This window comes from Manis pentadactyla, chromosome 14 (genome assembly GCF_030020395.1).
Source record: "Manis pentadactyla isolate mManPen7 chromosome 14, mManPen7.hap1, whole genome shotgun sequence".
Taxonomy (NCBI): Eukaryota; Metazoa; Chordata; class Mammalia; order Pholidota; family Manidae; genus Manis; species Manis pentadactyla.
The window spans coordinates 24,971,665-24,990,120 of NC_080032.1; the positions used below are offsets into that span (position 1 = coordinate 24,971,665).

The 18,456-nt window shown below is 46.7% G+C and overlaps 1 protein-coding gene across 2 annotated transcripts in view; it reads left to right on the forward strand.

The window, feature by feature from the left end:
- Positions 1–18,456, forward strand: part of POLE (DNA polymerase epsilon, catalytic subunit) — an 83,235-nt gene that overhangs the window by 52,604 nt on the left and 12,175 nt on the right. For both annotated transcript variants that reach the window (XM_036921916.2, XM_036921917.2), the window contains exons 30-45: positions 340–552; positions 792–1,004; positions 1,239–1,382; positions 2,653–2,793; positions 3,006–3,159; positions 3,237–3,343; positions 3,558–3,734; positions 3,809–4,032; positions 4,131–4,351; positions 4,622–4,826; positions 6,211–6,384; positions 7,305–7,430; positions 8,471–8,603; positions 10,004–10,169; positions 10,527–10,658; positions 10,806–10,999. In XM_036921916.2, coding sequence (XP_036777811.2) covers positions 340–552; positions 792–1,004; positions 1,239–1,382; positions 2,653–2,793; positions 3,006–3,159; positions 3,237–3,343; positions 3,558–3,734; positions 3,809–4,032; positions 4,131–4,351; positions 4,622–4,826; positions 6,211–6,384; positions 7,305–7,430; positions 8,471–8,603; positions 10,004–10,169; positions 10,527–10,658; positions 10,806–10,999 — 2,724 coding nt within the window. The remainder of the gene's footprint in view (positions 1–339; positions 553–791; positions 1,005–1,238; positions 1,383–2,652; positions 2,794–3,005; positions 3,160–3,236; positions 3,344–3,557; positions 3,735–3,808; positions 4,033–4,130; positions 4,352–4,621; positions 4,827–6,210; positions 6,385–7,304; positions 7,431–8,470; positions 8,604–10,003; positions 10,170–10,526; positions 10,659–10,805; positions 11,000–18,456) is intronic.

An 18,456-nucleotide genomic window follows, 5' to 3' on the forward strand; every position in this document is an offset into this window, starting at 1 on the left:
GTATAAAATGTGTGGGGAGGGATAGGCCCTGTGCTCAGCACTGGGGGGAAGAAAGAAGGGGGCTTTCCCTGTTCTTTGCAGTTTTTTATTTCTTATGAAAAGAGAGCATTTTGGAGCAAACAGGTGAAGATGTAAACATTCACTTCATAATGGTGGTACTTGAGTGGCATTTTGTTTGACCTCTTCGCTATTAAAAAGTTAAAAATAGATGAGTCTGTAAATGAACATCTTTGTGTGCAAGTATTTTATGCCATTCAGAAGATGCACCGATAATGGATTTCTAGAAGTGACATTTACGGAGAGATCCTGGAGTATTATGCCTCCTCTGGGTCTTTGCAGGTGAGCATGGCCAAGGCTCCAGAAGACACCCAGAGCCTTAGTGCTCCTGACATGGAGGACTTTGGCCTTGCGAAGCCACTGCACTCAACTGTTCCCATTGCTACTAAGAGGAAGCGTGTCCTCTGGGAGAGCCAGGAGGAGTCACAGGACCTAGAGCTAACTGTGCCTTGGCAGGAAATCCTGGGGCAGCCTCCGGCCCTTGGAACCAGCCAGGTGAGAAGCCTGGGAGTCTGGTATGCCTGATAGGAAGAGGGAGCAGGGACCCCAGGTAGGCCCAAGGTGCCTCCCTGCAGGGTCTGTTAAGCACAGGGCCCAATACACGGTCCTGACCCTTGAGGTTTGAGAGATGCCCAGTCCTAAGAGGGCATTTGGAAGCCACATAGGCTAGTGCTATGGAGGGATGCTTCCATTTCACTGCATGCGCCTCTGGCCTGTCCCTCTGTCCATCCCAGGAAGAGTGGCTGGTCTGGCTCCGCTTCCACAAGAAGAAGTGGCAGTTGCAGGCCCGCCAGCGGCTTGTGCGCAGGAAGAGGCAGCGTTTGGAGACGACAACAAAGGGTGCACCACGGCACGGGGCCCCCCGCAAAGGACCCTCCACAGGGCTGGGGGGCTTCCTGCGAAAAACTGCCTGGAGCATTTTGGACCTTCCATGGCAGATTGTGCAGGTGAGATAGCAATCAGTGGGAGGGCAGGATGCCCCAGGGGCAGCAGCCACCACCAGGATGGGGTGTCTGGCTGGCTCACATCCTGTGGTCTGGAATGGAGGGGGAAGGGCAGGCCTTTATCCTCATGCCGCTGATTGAGGCTGGTGCTGAGACTGGCCAGGAGGTGCCCTGTCCACTGGTACAGAGGCCATGTGACAAGGGGATGCACTGCTGTACAATCTGTTTCCCTTCCAGATCAGTGAGACCAGCCAGGCCGGCTTGTTCAGGCTGTGGGCTCTTATCAGTGGCGACTTGCACTGCTTCAAGCTGAGCATCCCCCGCATGTTCTATGTGAATCAGAGGGTGGCCAAAGCAGAGGAGGGGCCTTCATACCACAAGGTACACGGAGGTTGGCATTGCTGGTCACTGGTCAGCCCAACCTTGGGGGCTGTCTCAGTAGCCTTGGAGGCCATGTAAAGAACCAGGCTCTGAAGAGACCTAGCAAGCTGTATGACTGGATGCCCTAACAATAAACTGAAATGATGTCTGAAGGGCTTAAGCAAGTGCTCAGTAATGGCTGGGGTACTGTCCTAGGCACAGTCTTCTCTCAGCTCATGCCCACAGAGCAGGACAGGTTCCTAGTGGACCTTGGTAGGGGTTGCAGGCTCTGTCCCCATAGGCCCTCCTGGCATGCATAGCTTCCCTGGGGTGGAACTCACATTCAGTTCACTCACTCAGAGTGCATAGTTGCCTGGTCTCTAGTGTATTCGGAGTCACACTACCACCATAGTCAGTCCAGGAACATTTCCATCACTCCCAAAAGAGGCCTTCCCCTTAGCTGTCTCTTCCTGCCCAGCCTTGGTAACCACTGGTCCCATTCTGCCTTGGAGAGCTTGCTCTGGACATTTCCTGTGAATGGAGCCCCATGTGCCTGCCTCTTCCTCTCAGTCACTGTGTTCTTGGCAGGCGTTAACCTGGGGTTTCCATCCAAGCTCCCAGTTAGCTCCACCCAAAGCTCATTCCTCAGGCTATCTGGTGTATGGTCCTCGGCTGGGCACTGGGAATTGCACGAGTGACATCTCATTGAGGAAATGTATGTTTGTAACTGGGGACTGGGTTTCTGGAGAAGACGAAACTTGCTTCCAACCAGGAGATTCGGCACCATGTAGGTCTAGAAAGAGCACATGATCTACAATTCCTGTAGCTTTCCTGGATGTGATTTGGTGCAGCTTTGTAGAATGTCCTTCCCTTTGGGTGCCCTCTCCAGCTTCTTCCCTGCCCGGCTTCCCACACACACTCTCACTCCCTGGCGTCTCCTTTCTCAGTTCTCTGGCTAGGAAAACCAGGTTTCTTGGGGTTTTTGCAGCCTGCACCCTTGGGTTAAACCCAGGAAACCCAGAGGATGAGGAGCCCCTGCCCCTTCCTTGTGGTCTGAGAGCTGGTCTGCTTTACAGAGGCACAGGGTGTTTTCCGGCAAGCCTAGAGCTGCTGTTCTTATTCACTGGGGAGATATGCTGTGGTGTTTACCCAGTAGGGTAGGCCCTGGACTGCTAGGATGTTTAAATGGTGCAAGTGCTTGTGTAAGAGTATGTGCGTGCCTTTGCATTGTGTTTTACGAGTTACCACGTCACTTAGCTGTGTGACACAGTCATTGCTGTATTGTCACCAGGTGAACCGAGTCCTTCCTCGCTCCAACATGGTATACAACCTCTATGAGTACTCCGTGCCAGAGGACATGTACCAAGAACATATCAACGAGATCAACACTGAGCTGTCCGCCCCAGACATTGAGGGCGTGTATGAGACCCAGGTAAATTGTCTTCCCAGCTGAATGGAGCAAGGATCCAACTGGACAGAACAGAGGAAAGGAGACCCACAGAGGCCACAAACAGGCTACAGTAGTGACCCCCTCAGCAATTTTCAGCAGTGGGTCTGCCAAGGACAACCTGGGAGTGCTGGGCTGTACCTCCTAGAGTGGGCCCTCCCCACCAACATTAGCCCACCCATCTGCCCCTGCTCCAGGTTCCATTACTGTTCCGGGCCCTAGTGCAACTGGGCTGTGTGTGTGTGGTCAGTAAGCAGTTGGTGAGGCAGCTCTCAGGCTGGGAAGCAGAACCCTTTGCTCTTGAGCACCTGGAGATGCGCTCTCTGGCCCAGTTCAGCTACTTGGAACCAGGTATGGCTCATGTAGGCTGCCCTCCCTCAGCCCTCCCTCCCACACATCTCTGGGTGACAGGCTGTGTTGTCTTGCAGGGAGCATCCGCCACATCTACCTGTACCATTACATGCAGGGCCACAAAGCGCTCTTTGGCATCTTTGTGCCTGCACAGCGCAGGGCATCTGTGTTTGTGTTGGATACCGTGAGTTCCCAGTCAAGGGGCTGTTATGGGCCTTGCTGGGTGGTATCTGTGGGAGGTCACTGGACAAGGAGAACCCCTCCCCTTGTTTCTAATGGCCTTTGCCTGCTGGTACCTTTGGCAGTCCAATTAGAAGGGCCTATCACCCATGCCTGCTCTCAGGGCTGCTGGCTCCTTCCACACAGAGAAAGGACTGACATGGCCCTTGTTTGTCCAGGTGCGAAGCAACCAGATGCCCAGCCTCAGTGCCCTATACTCTGCTGAACACAGCCTCTTGCTGGAGAAAGTGGGCTCCGAGCTCCTGCCCCCACCCAAACACACTTTTGAAGTTCGGGCTGAAACAGACTTGAAGGCCATCTGCAGAGCCATCCAGCGTTTCCTGCTGGCCTACAAAGTGAGTGCAGTTAGGGTCACACTGTGAGCCCCTGCCTCGGGCCTAGTCCCAGCCACTTTCTTTCCTGTGTCCAGGAGGAGCGCCGTGGGCCCACTCTCATCGCTGTTCAGTCTTGCTGGGAGCTGAAGAGGCTAGTCAGCGAGATCCCTGTCTTAGAGGAATACCCACTGGTACCTGTCCGTGTGGCTGATACAATCAGCTATGGAGTCCTGGACTGGCAGCGCCATGGGGCCCGGCACATGATCTGCCACTACCTCAACCTGGATACCTGTCTGTCCCAGGCCTTCGAGATGAGCAGGTGAGTGGAGCAGAGGTGTTTCTTTGCATCTGCGGCCCTGGCATCTTGGCTGTTGCCGGCCTCTTGTGGCAAGTTGGCTGACCTGTGCCCCCATGCAGGTACTTCCACATCCCCATTGGGAATCTACCCGAGGACATCTCCACCTTTGGCTCCGACCTCTTCTTTGCCCGCCATCTGCAGCGCCACAACCACCTGCTCTGGCTGTCCCCAACGTTGCGCCCTGACCTGGGCGGAAAGGAGGCCGATGACAACCGTCTTGTCATGGAGTTCAATGACCAAGCCACTGTGGAGATCAACAGTTCAGGCTGTTACTCCACAGGTGGGTGGGCAAGGCTGCTTATTGCCATTCTGTGATGGCAAAAACCACAGCAGTTGATGTTCAGCACTTGGTTGTATGGGTGTGGGGGCCAAGCCTGCTGGGCAGCAGGGCTTGGAGGGTGAGTGGGGGTGGGCTCTGCAGTCAGCCTGAGTTAGGTGCTCCTTGGCCACCCCTGGCTGCCAGACAGTAATAATTTTTCCAAGATAGTGCTTGCTGTGGTCAGACTCTAGATCCAGGAGGGTCAGTGCATGACCAGTGGTGTCTGTGCAGTGTGTGTGGAGCTGGACATTCAGAACCTCGCCGTCAACACCATCCTGCAGTCTCACCATGTCAATGACATGGAGGGGGCTGATAGCATGGGAGTGAGCTTCGACGTGATCCCGCAGGCCTCCCTGGAGGACATGATCACTGGCAATCAGGCCGCCAGTGCCCCAGCCAGTTACGATGAGACGGCTCTCTGCTCCAGCACCTTCAGGTACCTGGGGGCCCATGTCCCCGGGAATGTTACCCTGATCTTTTGTTCTTGTGGCTTCTTCTCTCCACAGGCAGAATGGCCAAGTTTAGGTTCTACAAGAGCACTAGAAATCCTTTCATCCTCTACCATTGTTTTGGGAAACTAATTGCTAAGACACTGTCACTGGGGCTTCCCTCCACCTGTGGCGCGGTCCGGCGGCGCCGAGTAGAGCAGGTCCTGAAGTGCGGAAGGGGGGCGAAGAAAACAAAGACAGAAAGAACTGGGAGGGCTGACGCTCCTGCGCGTCGCCAGCAAAGCTTTATTAGAGTCCAGAGTATTTATACAGCAAAGAAGCACACTATCCCAGGAAATAGCGTTATCCAATAGACAATCAAGCACAGTATTGACGTCAGCGGTAGCCGGGCGAAGGTAGGCACAGCAGGGCTCCTTCAGTTGCTCATGGAATGCGTAAACAGGATGTTCTTCTCCATTCCCGCCACATCAGCAAGTGGGGAAAAGGGTATAGCCCGCTCCCCACACACCTGGCTGGCAGCAGGCCAGGCTCCTTACTCTGGTCACAGGTCTCTTGCCACCCTCTGGGTGTGGGTCAGGATTTCAGGGGCTACTGTGTGGTGGACAGTAGGGTCATGGATATGGGTTAAACCAGGCAGAAAGGGGTGCTGTCTACAAGGTTCATTTCAGGAGGGGCTTGCTACGGCAGGGAGCAATCTTCCTGACCCCTCCATGAGCCCCATAAAGTGGAATGGTTGCCACCCATTGTAGAGAAGAGAAAACTGAGGCAGAGAGTGACCCCATCCTGCGGTCATCCTGCAGGCGAGAGGAAAGGCTAACATTCCAGAGCAGGTCCTGGGATTCCAGAACCATGCTTTTCACCTGTCGCTCCTGCCTCCTCACAGGAGTAGCAGGGGTGTCTGCAGGCCAGGGGGCTGTGGAGAGGAAGGCTTAGAGCCCAAAACATGTGTGCTGTGGTAGGGGCCAGGGGCTATCTGGGCAGAGAGTGGATAGTTCAGTTCTAGGGGGTCAGACACAGGTGGGATGGTTAATGGGCAGTTGGGGTGAGGCAGACGGTCAGGATCATGGCTGGTGCACAGGAGAGGAGTTCCTACAGGCTCTGTTCCTGTCCTCCCTGCAAGGTGAGGTGCCTGTGGCTTGCCTGCTGCCTCTCTGATGCTTCTTACAAAAGACACCTGCTGTCTTTTCTCTGTCCTAGCACTGAATGTACAGTGTGGCTTCAAGAAGCCAAGGTTGGGTTGAATGAGGTGGGGAAGCCTGACCTCGAAAGGTACAGATGGGTTCCAGGGGCCGAACAATGGGATTTGGGTGGAAGAGAGGGAAGGGCAGAGGGGATGGCAGAGCAGCGGGACACCCTCTATTCTCCATCCAGGATCCTGAAGAGCATGGTAGTAGGTTGGGTAAAGGAGATAACCCAGTACCATAACATCTACGCCGACAACCAGGTGATGCACTTCTACCGCTGGCTTCGGTCCCCATCCTCACTGCTGCACGATCCTGCCCTGCATCGCACACTCCACAGCATGATGAAGAAGCTCTTCCTGCAGTGAGTCCACCAGTGGTTTTCTCTGGGCTGTCTGACCCTCAGTCCCCAGAACCAAAGAGGCTCAAGTCCACCTGTGGGATTGAAAGCCCCCTTTGAGCTAACAGTCCACAGCAATAAAGAGGGTCCCAGAAGAAGCTTAGCCACAACAGCTTTGCATGGCATCCTTCCAGAGGGGCTGGGTGACATGTCTTCCTGATGCTTTGTGCAGAAGTCAGCAAGCACTGCACATGTTGTTCTGCACATTGCTTGTCTTAGTTAATGGTAGATCCAGAGAGCTGTGTGTGGACATAATGTACTCCTGGATGTTTAGGCCGCTTCCAGGACCTGGTTGTCCCATAACCAGGGAATGGCCACTTGTAAGGTTGTGCAGAATAATCTCGAGGAAGTAGCACTGTTGAAGGTCTGATGGTACTATAACCAGGTAGGTAAGTACTAATTTGCCAGTAGTGCCGAAGAGCTCTCTGTAGGATTTCTACAGTGCATTTTACTGCCAGCAATGACTGGGAATGCATGGCTCCATCCATGCCCCAACACAGCAGGCATTGTTACTAACCTGATGGGATAAATTCTTATCCTGGTATATCCTTATTTTGAATAAAGTTGGATTTTCTCTTCATATCCTTTGCATGTTTTTCTATAGTTTTGTTGTCTTTTTCTCATTGATTTGTATGAATTCTTCCTATGTAAAAATTAGCCATTTTTCCGTGATATGAGTTGTGCATCTTTTTCCCTCACTTTGATTAGCTCTGGCTTTGTTTATGGTGGGTTTTTGCTGTGCAGAAATCTTTGCTCTTTGTTGCATCTGGGCTCTGAGAGTATTTAGGACAGCTTCTCTGCTTCAAGACCACTGGCTTTTTCTCATGGTGTCTTCTGGTAGTCTCTGCGGAGTCCTGACCATTGATTCTGAATTTGGTCTTCAGGCTCATTGCCGAGTTCAAGCGACTGGGGTCGTCAGTCGTCTATGCCAACTTCAACCGTGTCATCCTCTGCACGAAGAAGCGGCGGGTGGAGGATGCCATTGCCTATGTGGAGTACATCACCAGCAGGTGCTATCTGGTGTCATTTACCTCTCCTGAGGGACTTCCTGTACATCTTGTAGCGTGGGTCTGTTGATAATGAATTCTTTCTGCCTTTGGTTCTGAAAAAGCCTTTATTTCATCTTCATATATGAAAGATATTTTGCTGGGTATAGAATTGTAGGTGGCTTTTACATGAAAGTCTTCCTGTGTTTTTGGATAATGTCTGTTGTGTGTCTAAATTCACTAGACATCTTCTGCAGTGCTTACTCCTCCATTCATGCTATCCAGTGCTTTTCATTTTAGACATGGTTGTTTTCATCTCTGGAAGCTTGATTTGGGTCTAATGTATTCTAGAATCTTTTAGAAAGTTCAGTTTTCTGGCTTTTTGAACACAGGGAATATAGTTGTAATAACTGTCTTAATGTCCTGTTCTGTCAGCTCTGGTTTGTTTTCAGTTGATAAATTTTTCTCATTATGTGTTTTCTCTGCTCCTTTGCAAACCTGGCGATACTGGATTAGATGCTTGACATTTGAATCCAGTGTGACTGCCTTGTCTGTTGGATACTTCACATTCCTGTACATATTCTTGAATGTTATATTACAATACTTGGGAACAGTTGGATCCTTCCATGCGTTTTTTGAGGTTCGCAGGCAGGCCAGAGCAGCCTTTGGTCTAGAGCTCCTTGTCCGCCTTGTGAGCACAGCCACCTTGTGAGCTATGAGGCTCACTGACGTGGGGATCAGGCATGCCACTTGGTCCTCCCTGGCTGTGTGGAATATATGCGCACACACGTGATGCTCGCTGTGCTGAGTGCAGCTCTCATCTCTCGTCACTCAACGCCAGTTCCCATTACTCTCCTGGCAAAATGCTGAAGTCTCCTTAGTGTTATGTTAACCGTTTTCCCTGGAAACTTTGGGGAGGGGGGGTGATGAAATCTGAATCCACCTTAAGTTTATTTTTCAGTAAGTGGAGGATAAGCAGACAGACACAGACATAAGTGAAGGGAAGTGGAGAAAAAGGGAGACCACTGATTCTATTGATAGGATCTCTGCCCTGTGTTCTTTAGTGTCCATTCTAAAGAGCTATTCCACTCCTTGACCATCTCCTTCTCACGATGCTGGGAATTTCTTCTCTGGATGGACCCATCTAACTATGGAGGAGTCAAAGGAATCATTCCGTCAAGTATTCACTGTGGTCAGGTAAGAGGTGGCCTGTCTTGGAGAGCTGAGGTTGGAATTTGAAGCACCTTTAGGGGTCCATAGCACATACTTAGTGGTCACGGCCTAGTGCCTGGCAGGTCCCAGGCGGCTCATGCAGCCACAGATGTTCAAAGAGTCCTGCTGTTGCGAGTCTGTGAGGGATGAGATTGTGAGCAAGCAAGTAATCAGGTACAGCATGCGGTGCTGGCAGTTGGAGGGGTCAGAATAAACAGAGAGCTGGGTAAGGTCAGGGGCAGGGCTGATTTGGGGTGAGGGTTAAGGAGGCCTCTGAGGAGGGGACAGCAAAAACAGGGATTGAAGGGAGCAAGCAAGGCTCTGCCAGTGACTGCAGTGTGAGGCATGGAATGGGGCTGGGGTGGTAGTCATAGTGGCCTTAGGAGAGCTGGCCTAGGACAGGCAACTTGGGCCTTAAATGGATAGCACCATGGGGCCAAGGCCTAAATAGGAGCCAGTTAGGGCTAGCCCAGGGGAGGGTGTGGGGCTGGGCAGGGTCAGGGAGGACTCTGGGGGAGGGGGGTCATTAAAGGTGGAGTGGACAGGCCAGTAGGATGGATGTAGGGTGACATGCAGGCATGTGGGCTGAGCCCAGGTGTCTATTATGAGTTGGATGGGGCAAGAGAAGGGAGTGTGGAGTTAGAGGAATCATGGTGTGGCTTGTGCTCAGCATGCACAAGGTGGTGACGCAGATCCAGGTGGTGGCAGAGGCGTCTGGGGAGGAGCTGGGGTGGGAACTTGGGGGTCATCCTCAAGCCTTGCAGCTGGGGCCAGTGAGATCACCTGGGGTGAGTGTGGGTTGAGAGGACCAAGCCTGAACAGTGGAAGCTGCCAGCAGGTGTTGAGTGGGAACAGGGCTCTAAGAACCAAATTATGACTGTTCAGAGCAGGCAGGAGCCCTGCAGAAACCCCAGTGGGAGGGGTACATGCTGTGTAGACTTGTCCAGAAGGCAGAGTATTGCTGCTCTAAGGATGGTGCCTTCAGAGTTCACACCTGAAGTGAAAAGGGGCATGGTTTTAGGGGGCAGTATCCACAGTAGGGCTGACCCACGATCTCATTGGACGAGCTTGAACTCAGGAGTCTGGTTGCCTGGGGCACTCCTGAGTCTTCCCTTCCTAGAGGGTGGGGGTTGAGTGATTCTAAAGTGAATCCTCTGTAAGAGCATATGGGAATGGCAATCATGCACTCTAGGGTGCTTCTGTGCAACAGGCTGCTGCACAAGTGATCTTATTCTTAGAGCCGTCTTGTGGGATCAGCATGGGAGTCAAACACCTGGGCAAGTCACTCAGATGGGGTCTGCCCCAGGTTTAAATGGGTTGGGTTCACATCCCTCTGTGTGAGGCTGCTATTGTGCAGACAGGATGGGGACTGTCTGTTCCTGCAGGACTCCCGAAAAGAGGGCCATTTGGAGGAGGAGGAGGAGAATGGTGACAAGGGAGATGGTGGCCAGGAGCCTGATGTGGAAGACTTGCTGGAAAACAACTGGAACATCCTGCAGTTTCTGCCACAGGCTGCCTCTTGCCAGAGCTACTTCCTCATGATCATTTCAGGTGAGCTGCACACTCTGGGCTATCACGTTGGAGCTGTGCAGGAGAGTGATGGGGACTTGTGGGAGTGCACCAGGCTGTTGGGGTCCTGAGAGGTGCCCTGGTGTGTCTTGAAGGTTGGTGCCTGTTGCATCCTATACAAGACTGTTGCTAAGCAAGAGCCTGGGCATCAGGGAGTGCCCTGCTTAACCCCATTTCTCTAATGGACTTTGGCTCATCTCAGTGCAGCAAATAGAATCATCACTGATAACTACATTGCAGCCCTGTCTGGCTGACAGTCTAACCAGCCACATGGTCCTCTAGATTCTAGAGTGTTCCCAACTCTTAAGGCCTCTGGCCTGTGCCTGCCCTTCTCTACAGCGTACATCGTGGCCGTCTACCACAGCATGAAGGAGGAACTAAGGCGCAGTGCCCCAGGGAGCACCCCGTTGAGGAGGAGGGGGTCCAGCCAGCTCTCCCAGGAGGCTCAGGGGATGTCTGGAGCCCTTCCCGGTGAGTGCAGCCTTGCTGCATGAGACCACCACTGTGTGCCTGTGACCTGACCTGGTCCCCAGCTGTAGGTCATTGTCCTTGAGTCTTTCCCTCAGGGTCCTTATTGCTGTGCAAAATGAGCAGGCACCATGCCCCTTCTCTTCCCAGGAATGATCACATTCTCTCAAGATTATGTGGCAAATGAACTTACTCAGAATGTCTTCACCATCACTCAGAAGATTCAGAAGAAAGTCACAGGCTCTCGGAACTCGGCTGAGCTCTCGGAAATATTCCCAGTCCTCCCTGGGTCTCACTTGCTGCTCAATAACCCTGCTCTGGAGTTCATCAAATATGTGTGCAAGGTGAGGACACTACACACACTAAGGAGCTTGTGTGGTGGGGGTGCCATGAATAAGTCACTCATTTATTCCACAAACACTGCTAGTTCTATGCAGCAGCTATAAGGTGCTGGGGCTAGAGGTGGACAAGACAGGAAGGACCCCCATCTTCATGGGGCCTCTGCTTCAGTGAGGGTTCGACACATCAGTGACGAATGCGAGCTTAGGGAGCACAGATGCCATGAGGTGGGCTCAGGGTAGGGCAGGTGATGAAGTTCCTTAGATGGGGCTGAGACACAGTGACCAGGGGTCTGGCTATGTGTAGATCCCAGAGGAGAGTGACATCTTGGGCAGAGAGGATGCCAAGGCCTCAGGGGTTGCTCTGGGAGGCTGGTCAAAGGCACAATGCAGAGCAGGTAGGCAGGGAAACAGTAGGTGCTACCTGGGGTCAGACCAAGGACCAGACAGGTCCTGAAGCATCCAGGCTACTGGGGAAGCAGAGGAGAGCTTGCTTGGGTAATAAATGCCTTTCTGGAAAAGGCAGGCTATGTCAAATAATGGGGTATCACCTCACAGAGCACTTCCCTGCCTGTTAAGTTATGGTGCCAGGATGCTGCAGTATCTAGTGACTGCGATTGTGGTGAAGACATGGCTTATGTATCATTTTAATTCCTCAGTGGACCTTAAAAATTTTTTTTTTTTTTTTGGCTTTAAAACAATTTTATTAAGCAAAGCATCCAGAATTCCACTTTTTAAGAAGTCTAACAATATTAGAAGTCCATTTTTTCTTCTCTGGTTAAAGTCTCATGAAAAGTTGACATACTCAGAGCCATGTTAAGTTACGTTCAGAGTGGCCACTGCAGAGATAACTGCCTCCCAGGGGCCTTTGGGCTTGGCCAAAACCTTTGGACTGAGTCAGTGGCAAATGTTTTTGTTTTTGTTCTTTATTAAGGTATCATTGATACACAGTCCTATGAAGCAACATTATGGTTACTATGTTCACCCATATTATCAAGTCCTCCCATACATACACCCCATTGCAGTCACTGCACATCAGTGTAGTAAGATGCTATAGAGTCACTACTTGTCTTCTCTATGCTATACTGCCTTCCTGACCTATACTCTGTGACTTCCCTACATTATGTGTACTAATCATAATGCCCCTTAATGCCCTTCTCCATCCCTCCCCACTCACCCTCCCCATCCCTTTCCGGTAACCTCTAGTCCCTTCTTGGAGTCTGTGAGTCTGCTGCTGTTTTGTTCCTTCAGTTTTTCTTTGTTCTTATACTCCACAGATGACTGAAATCATTTGGTATTTGTCTTTCTCCACCTGGCTTATTTCACTGAGCATAATGCCCTCTAGCTCCATCCATGTTGTTGCAAATGGTAGAATTAATTTTCTTCTTATGGCTGAATAATACTCCATTGTGTATATTTACCACCTCTTTGTACATTCATCTATTGATGAACACTTAGGTTGCTTCCATGTCTTGGCTATTGTAAATAGTGCTGCGGTAAACATAGCAGTGCATATGTCTTTTTGAATCATGGATCTTGTTTTCTTTTGGTAAATTCCTAGCTAGGAGTGGAATTCCTGGGTCAAATGGTATTTCTCTTTTTAGTTTTTTGAGGAATCTCTGTATTGCTTCCCACAATGGTTGAACTAATTTACATTCACACCAGCAGTGTAAGAAGGTTCCCCTTTCTCTGCGCTGTCACCAGCATTTGTTTCTTGTCTTTTGGATGTTGGCCATCCTAACTGGTGTGAGGTGATATCTCATGTGGTTTTAATTTGCATTTCTCTGATGATTAGTGATGTGGAGCATCTTTTCATTTGCCTGTTACCCATCTGAGTTTCTTCTTTGGAGAAGTGTCTGTTCAGAACCTTCACCCATTTCTTAATCAGGTTATTTGCTTTTTGGGTGTTGAGGCATGTGAGCTCTTTATATATTTTGGATGTTAACCCCTTATCAGGTATGTCATTTATGAATATATTTTCCCATACTGTAGGATGCCTTTTTGCTCTATTAATGGTATCCTTTGTTATACAGAAGCTTTTTAGTTTGATGTAGTCCTATTTGTTCATTTTTTATTTTGTTTCCCTTGCCTGAGGAGATGTGATGAGGAAAAAGTTGCTCATGTTTACATTTAAGAGATTTTTGCCTGTGTTTTCTTTTATAAGTTTTATGGTTTCATGACTGACATTCAGGTCTTTGATCCATTTCAAGTTTACTTTTGGGTATGGATTTAGAAAAAAATCCAGTTTCATTCTCTTACATGTAGCTGTCCAGTTTTGCCAACACCAATTGTTGAAGAGGCTGTCATTTCCCCATTGTATATCCATGGCTCCTTTATCATATATTAGTTGACCATATATGCTTGGGTTTATATCTGGGCTCTGTATTCTGTTCCACTGATCTATGGATCTGTTCTTGTGCCAGTACCAAATTGTTTTGATTATTGTGGCTTTGTAGTAGAGCTTGAAGTTGGAGAGCATAATCCCCCCAGCTTTATTCTTCCTTCTCAGAATTGCTTTGGCTATTTGGGGTCTTTTGTTGTTTCATATGAATTTTAGAACTACTTGTTCCAGTTCATTGAAGAATGCTGTTGTTATTTTGGTAGGGATTGCATTAATCTGTAGATTGCTTTAGGCAGGATGGCCATTTTGACAATATTAATTCTTATCCATGAGCACAGGATGCATTTCCATTTATTGGTGTCTTCTTTAATTTCTCTAATGAGTGTCTTGTAGTTTTCAGAGTATAGGTCTTTCACCTCCTTGATTAGGTTTATTCCTAGGTATTTTATTCTTTTTGATGCAATTGTAAATGGAATTGTTTCCCTGATATCTCTTCTGCTAGTTCATTGTTAGTATATAGGAATGCAACAGATTTCTGTATATTAATTTTGTATCTTGTAACTTTGCTGAATTCAGTTATTAGTTTTAGTAGTTTTGGGATGGATTCTTTGGTTTTTTTTATGTACAATATCATATCATCTGCAAACAGGGACAGTTTAACAGTTTAACAACTTCTTTGCCAATCTGGATGCCTTTTATTTCTTTGTGTTCTCTGATTGTCTTGGCTAGGACCTCCATGTTGATAACAGTGGGGAGAGTGGGCATCCTTGTCTTGTTCCCAGTCTTAAGAGGAAAAGCTTTCAGCTTCTTGCTGTTAAGTATGATGTTGGCTGTGGGTTTCTCGTATGTGGCCTTTATTATGTTGAGGTACTTGCTCTCTATACCCATTTTGTTGAGAGTTTTTATTATGAATGGATGTTGAATTTTGTCAAATGCCTTTTCAGCATCTATGGAGATGATCATGTGTTGTTTGTCCTTTTTGTTGATGTGCTGTATGATGTTAATGGATTTTTAAAATATTGTACCATACTTGCACCCCTGGACTAAATCCTACTTGGTCATGATGGATGATCTTTTTGATGTATTTTTGAATTTGAATTCAGTTTGCTAATATTTTGTTGAGTATTTTTGCATCTATGTTCATCAGGGATATTGGTCTATAATTTTCTTATTTTGTGGTGTCTTTGCCTGGTTTTGGTATTAGAATGATGCTGGCTTCATAGAATGAGTTTGGAAGTATTCCCACCTCTTCTACTTTTTTGAATACTTCAAGGAGGATGGGTATTAAGTAAGTCTTCACTAAATGTCTAATGAAATTCAGCAGTGAAGCCATCTGGTATGGGGCTTTTGTTCTTAGGTAGTTTTTTGATTCCTGATTCAATTTTGTTGCTGGTAATTGGTCTGTTCAGATTTTCTGTTTCTTCCTTGGTCAATCTTTGAAGGTTGTATTTTTTCTAGAAAGTTGTCAATTCTATGTTATCCAATTTGTTAGCATATAATTTTTCATAGTGTTTTCTAATAATTATTTGTATTTCTGTGGTATCTGTAATTTTTCCTTTATCATTTCTGATTCTGTTTATGTGTGTACACTCCCTTTTTTTCTTGATAAGTCTGGCTAGGGGGGTATTTATTTTGTTTATTTTCTCGAAGAACTAGCTCCTGGTTTCACTGATTCTTTCTATTGTTTTATTCTTAATTTTATTTATTTCTGGTCTGATCTATATTATATCCCTTCTTCTACTGACTTTGGGCCTCGTTTGTTCTTTTTCTAGTTTCATTAATTGTGAATTTAAACTGTTAATTTGGGATTGTTCTTCTTTCTTGAGGTAAGCCTGTATTGCAGTATACTTCCCTCTTAGCAGGGCCTTGGCTGGGTCGCACAGATTTTGGGGTGTTGACTTGTTTTCATTTGTCTCCATATATTGCTTGATCTGTTTTTATTTGTTCATTGATCCATTGATTATTTAGGGGCATGTTCTTAAGCCTCCATGTGTTTGTGGGCTTTTCTGTTTTCATTGCATAATTTCTTTCTAGTTTTAGCCCTTTGTGATCTGAGAAGCTGGTTGGTACTTCAATCTTTTTGAATTTGCTGAGGCTCTTTTTGTGGCCTACTATGTCATCTACTCGGAAGATGTTCTATGTGCACTTGAGAAGAATGTGTATCTTGCTGCTTTTGGGTGGAGTGTTCTGTTGATGTCCGTTAGGTCCATCTGTTCTAATATGTTGTTCAGTGCCTCTGTCTCTTTATTTATTTTCTCTCTGGTTGATCTGTCCTTTGGAGTGAATGGTATGTTGAAGTCCTCTAAAATGAATGCATTGTGTTCTATTTCCCCCTTTTATTCTGTTAGTATGTGTTTCACATATGTAGGTGCTCCTATATTAGGTACATAGATATATAATGGTTATATTGTCTTGTTGGGCTGAGACCTTTATCATTATGTAATGTCCTTCTTTGTCTCCTGTTACTTTCTTTGTCTGGAGTTTATTTTGTCTGATACAAGTACTGCAGCTCCTGCTTTTTTCTCCCTATTAGTTGCAGGAAGTATCTTTTTCCATCCCTTCACTTGGATTTGAAGTGAATCTCTTGTAGGCAGCATATAGATGGGTCTTGATTTTTTGTCCATTCAGTGACTCTGTGTCTTTTGATTGGTGCATTCAGGCCATTTACATTTAGGGTGATTATTGATTGATATGTACATGTTGACTTTACAGGCTTTACATTTGTGGTTACCAAAGGTTGAGAGGTAGCTTCTTTACTATCTAATAGTCTAACTTAATTCCCTTAGTACACTATTTCAAACACAATCTAAAGGTTCTTTTTTTTTCCTCCCCCATTCTTTATATATGAGGTGTCATATTCTGTACTCTATGTGTATCCCTTGACTGACTTTTGGGTAGTTGATATAATTTTGCATTTGCTTAGTAATTAATTGGTCTACTTCCTTTACTGTGGTTTTATTTTCTCTGGTGACAGATATTTAGCCTTTGCAGCACTTCCATCTATAGGAGTCCCTCCAAAATATACTGTAGAGTTGGATTTTGGGAGGCAAATTCCCTCAACTTTTGCTTATCTGGAAATTGTTTAATCCCTGCTTCAAATAATTCAAATGATAATCTTGTTTGGTAGAGTATTTTTGGTTTGAGGTCCTTCTGTTTCATTGCATTAAATAGATCATGCCATTCTCTTTTGGCCTGTAAGGTTTCTGCTGAGAAGTCTGATGATTGCCTGATGGGACTTCCTTTGTATGTGATTTTTTTCTCTTTCTGGCTGTTTTTAATACCTTGTCCTTGATCTTTGCCATTTTCATTATTGTATGTCTTGGTGTTGTCTCCCTAGAGTCCCTTGTGTTGGGAGATCTGTGCACTCCATGGCATGAGAGACGGCTTCCTTCCCCAGATTGGTGAAGTTTTCAGCAATTACCTCCTCAAAGACACTTTCTATCCTTTTTCTCTGTCTTCTTCTTCTGATACCACTATAATGTGAATTTTGTTCCATTTGGATTGGTTACATAGTTTTCTTACTATTCTTAGATTCCTAGAGATCCTTTTTTCTCTGTCTGTCCCAGCTTCTTTGTATTCTTGTTCTCTAATTTCCATTTCATTTACTGTCTACCTCATCTAATCTGCTTTTAAATTCCTCCATTGTATGTTTCATTTTAGATACTGTATTTTTCAGTTGCTATCACTTTCTTGAAGTCCTCCCACAGATCTTGAATATTTTTCTGTAGCTCCATGAGCATGTTCATGGTTTTTTTTTTTCTTAAGCAGGAATAATTTTATTTTTTATAAAATTTAAGTGTAAAAAAATGATGTCATTTTCTTGTCAAAGGTACTGTGTAAAAGTTCTGACATTATGCTAGCATAATCAGATGGATATGTGATCCCATTTCAAAGGTAACTCAAGTTGTATTTAGACTTTTTTTTTGGTATCGTTCATGTACAATTACTTGAACAACATTATGGTTAATAGACTCCCCCTATTATCATGTCCCCCCCACATACCCCATTACAGTCACTGTTCGTCAGCATAGTAAGATGCTATAGAATCATTACTTGTCTTCTCTGTATATACTGCCTTTCCTGTGTTCCCCCCTTCCCTAGCTACATTATGTGTGCTAATTGTAACGCCCCTTTTTTCCCCTTAACCCTCCCTTCCCACCCATCCTCCCCAGTTCCTTTCCCTTTGGTAACTGTTAGTCCATTCTCAGGTTCTGTGAGTCTGCTGCTGGTGTTTTGTTCCTTCAGTTTTTTTGTTGTTCTTACACTCTGCAGACAAGTAAAATCATTTGATACTTGTCTTTCTCCACCTGGCTTATTTCACTGAGCATAATACCCTCTAGCTCCATCTATGTTATTGCAAATGGTAGGATTTGTTTTCTTCTTATGACTGAATAATATTCCATTGTGTATATGTACCACATCTTAATCCATTCATCTGCTGATGGACACTTAGGTTGCTTCCATTTCTTGGCTATTGAAAATAGTGCTACGATAAACATAGGGGTGCATATGTCTTTTTCAAACCGGGCCCCTGCATACTTAGGGTAAATTCCTAGGAGTGGAATTCCCTGGTCAAATGGTATTTCTATTTTGAGCTTTTTGAGGAACCTCCATACTGCTTTTCATGATGGTTGAACTAATTTACATTCCCACCAGCAGTGTAGGAGGGTTGCCCTTTCTCCACATCCTCATCAGCATTTGTTGTTTGTCTTTTGGATGTTGGCCATCCTAACTGGTGTGAGGTGATATCTCATTGTGGTTTTAGTTTGCATATCTTTGATGATTAGTGATGTGGAGCATCTTTTCATGTGCCTGTAGGCCATCTGAATTTCTTCTTTGGAGAACTGTCTGTTCAGCTCCTCTACCCATTTTTTAATTGGCTTATTTGCTTTTTGTTTGTTGAGGAGCGTGATCTCTTTATATAGTTTCCATGTCAACCCCATTTTGGAAAAGTCATTTATGAATATATTCTCCCATACCATAGGATGCCTTTTTGTTCTACTGATGGTGTCCTTTGCTTATAGTTTGATATAGTCCCACTCATTCATTTTTGCTTTTGTTTCCCTTGCCTGGGAAGATATGTTCATGAAGAATTTGCTCATGTTTATGTCCAAGAGATTTT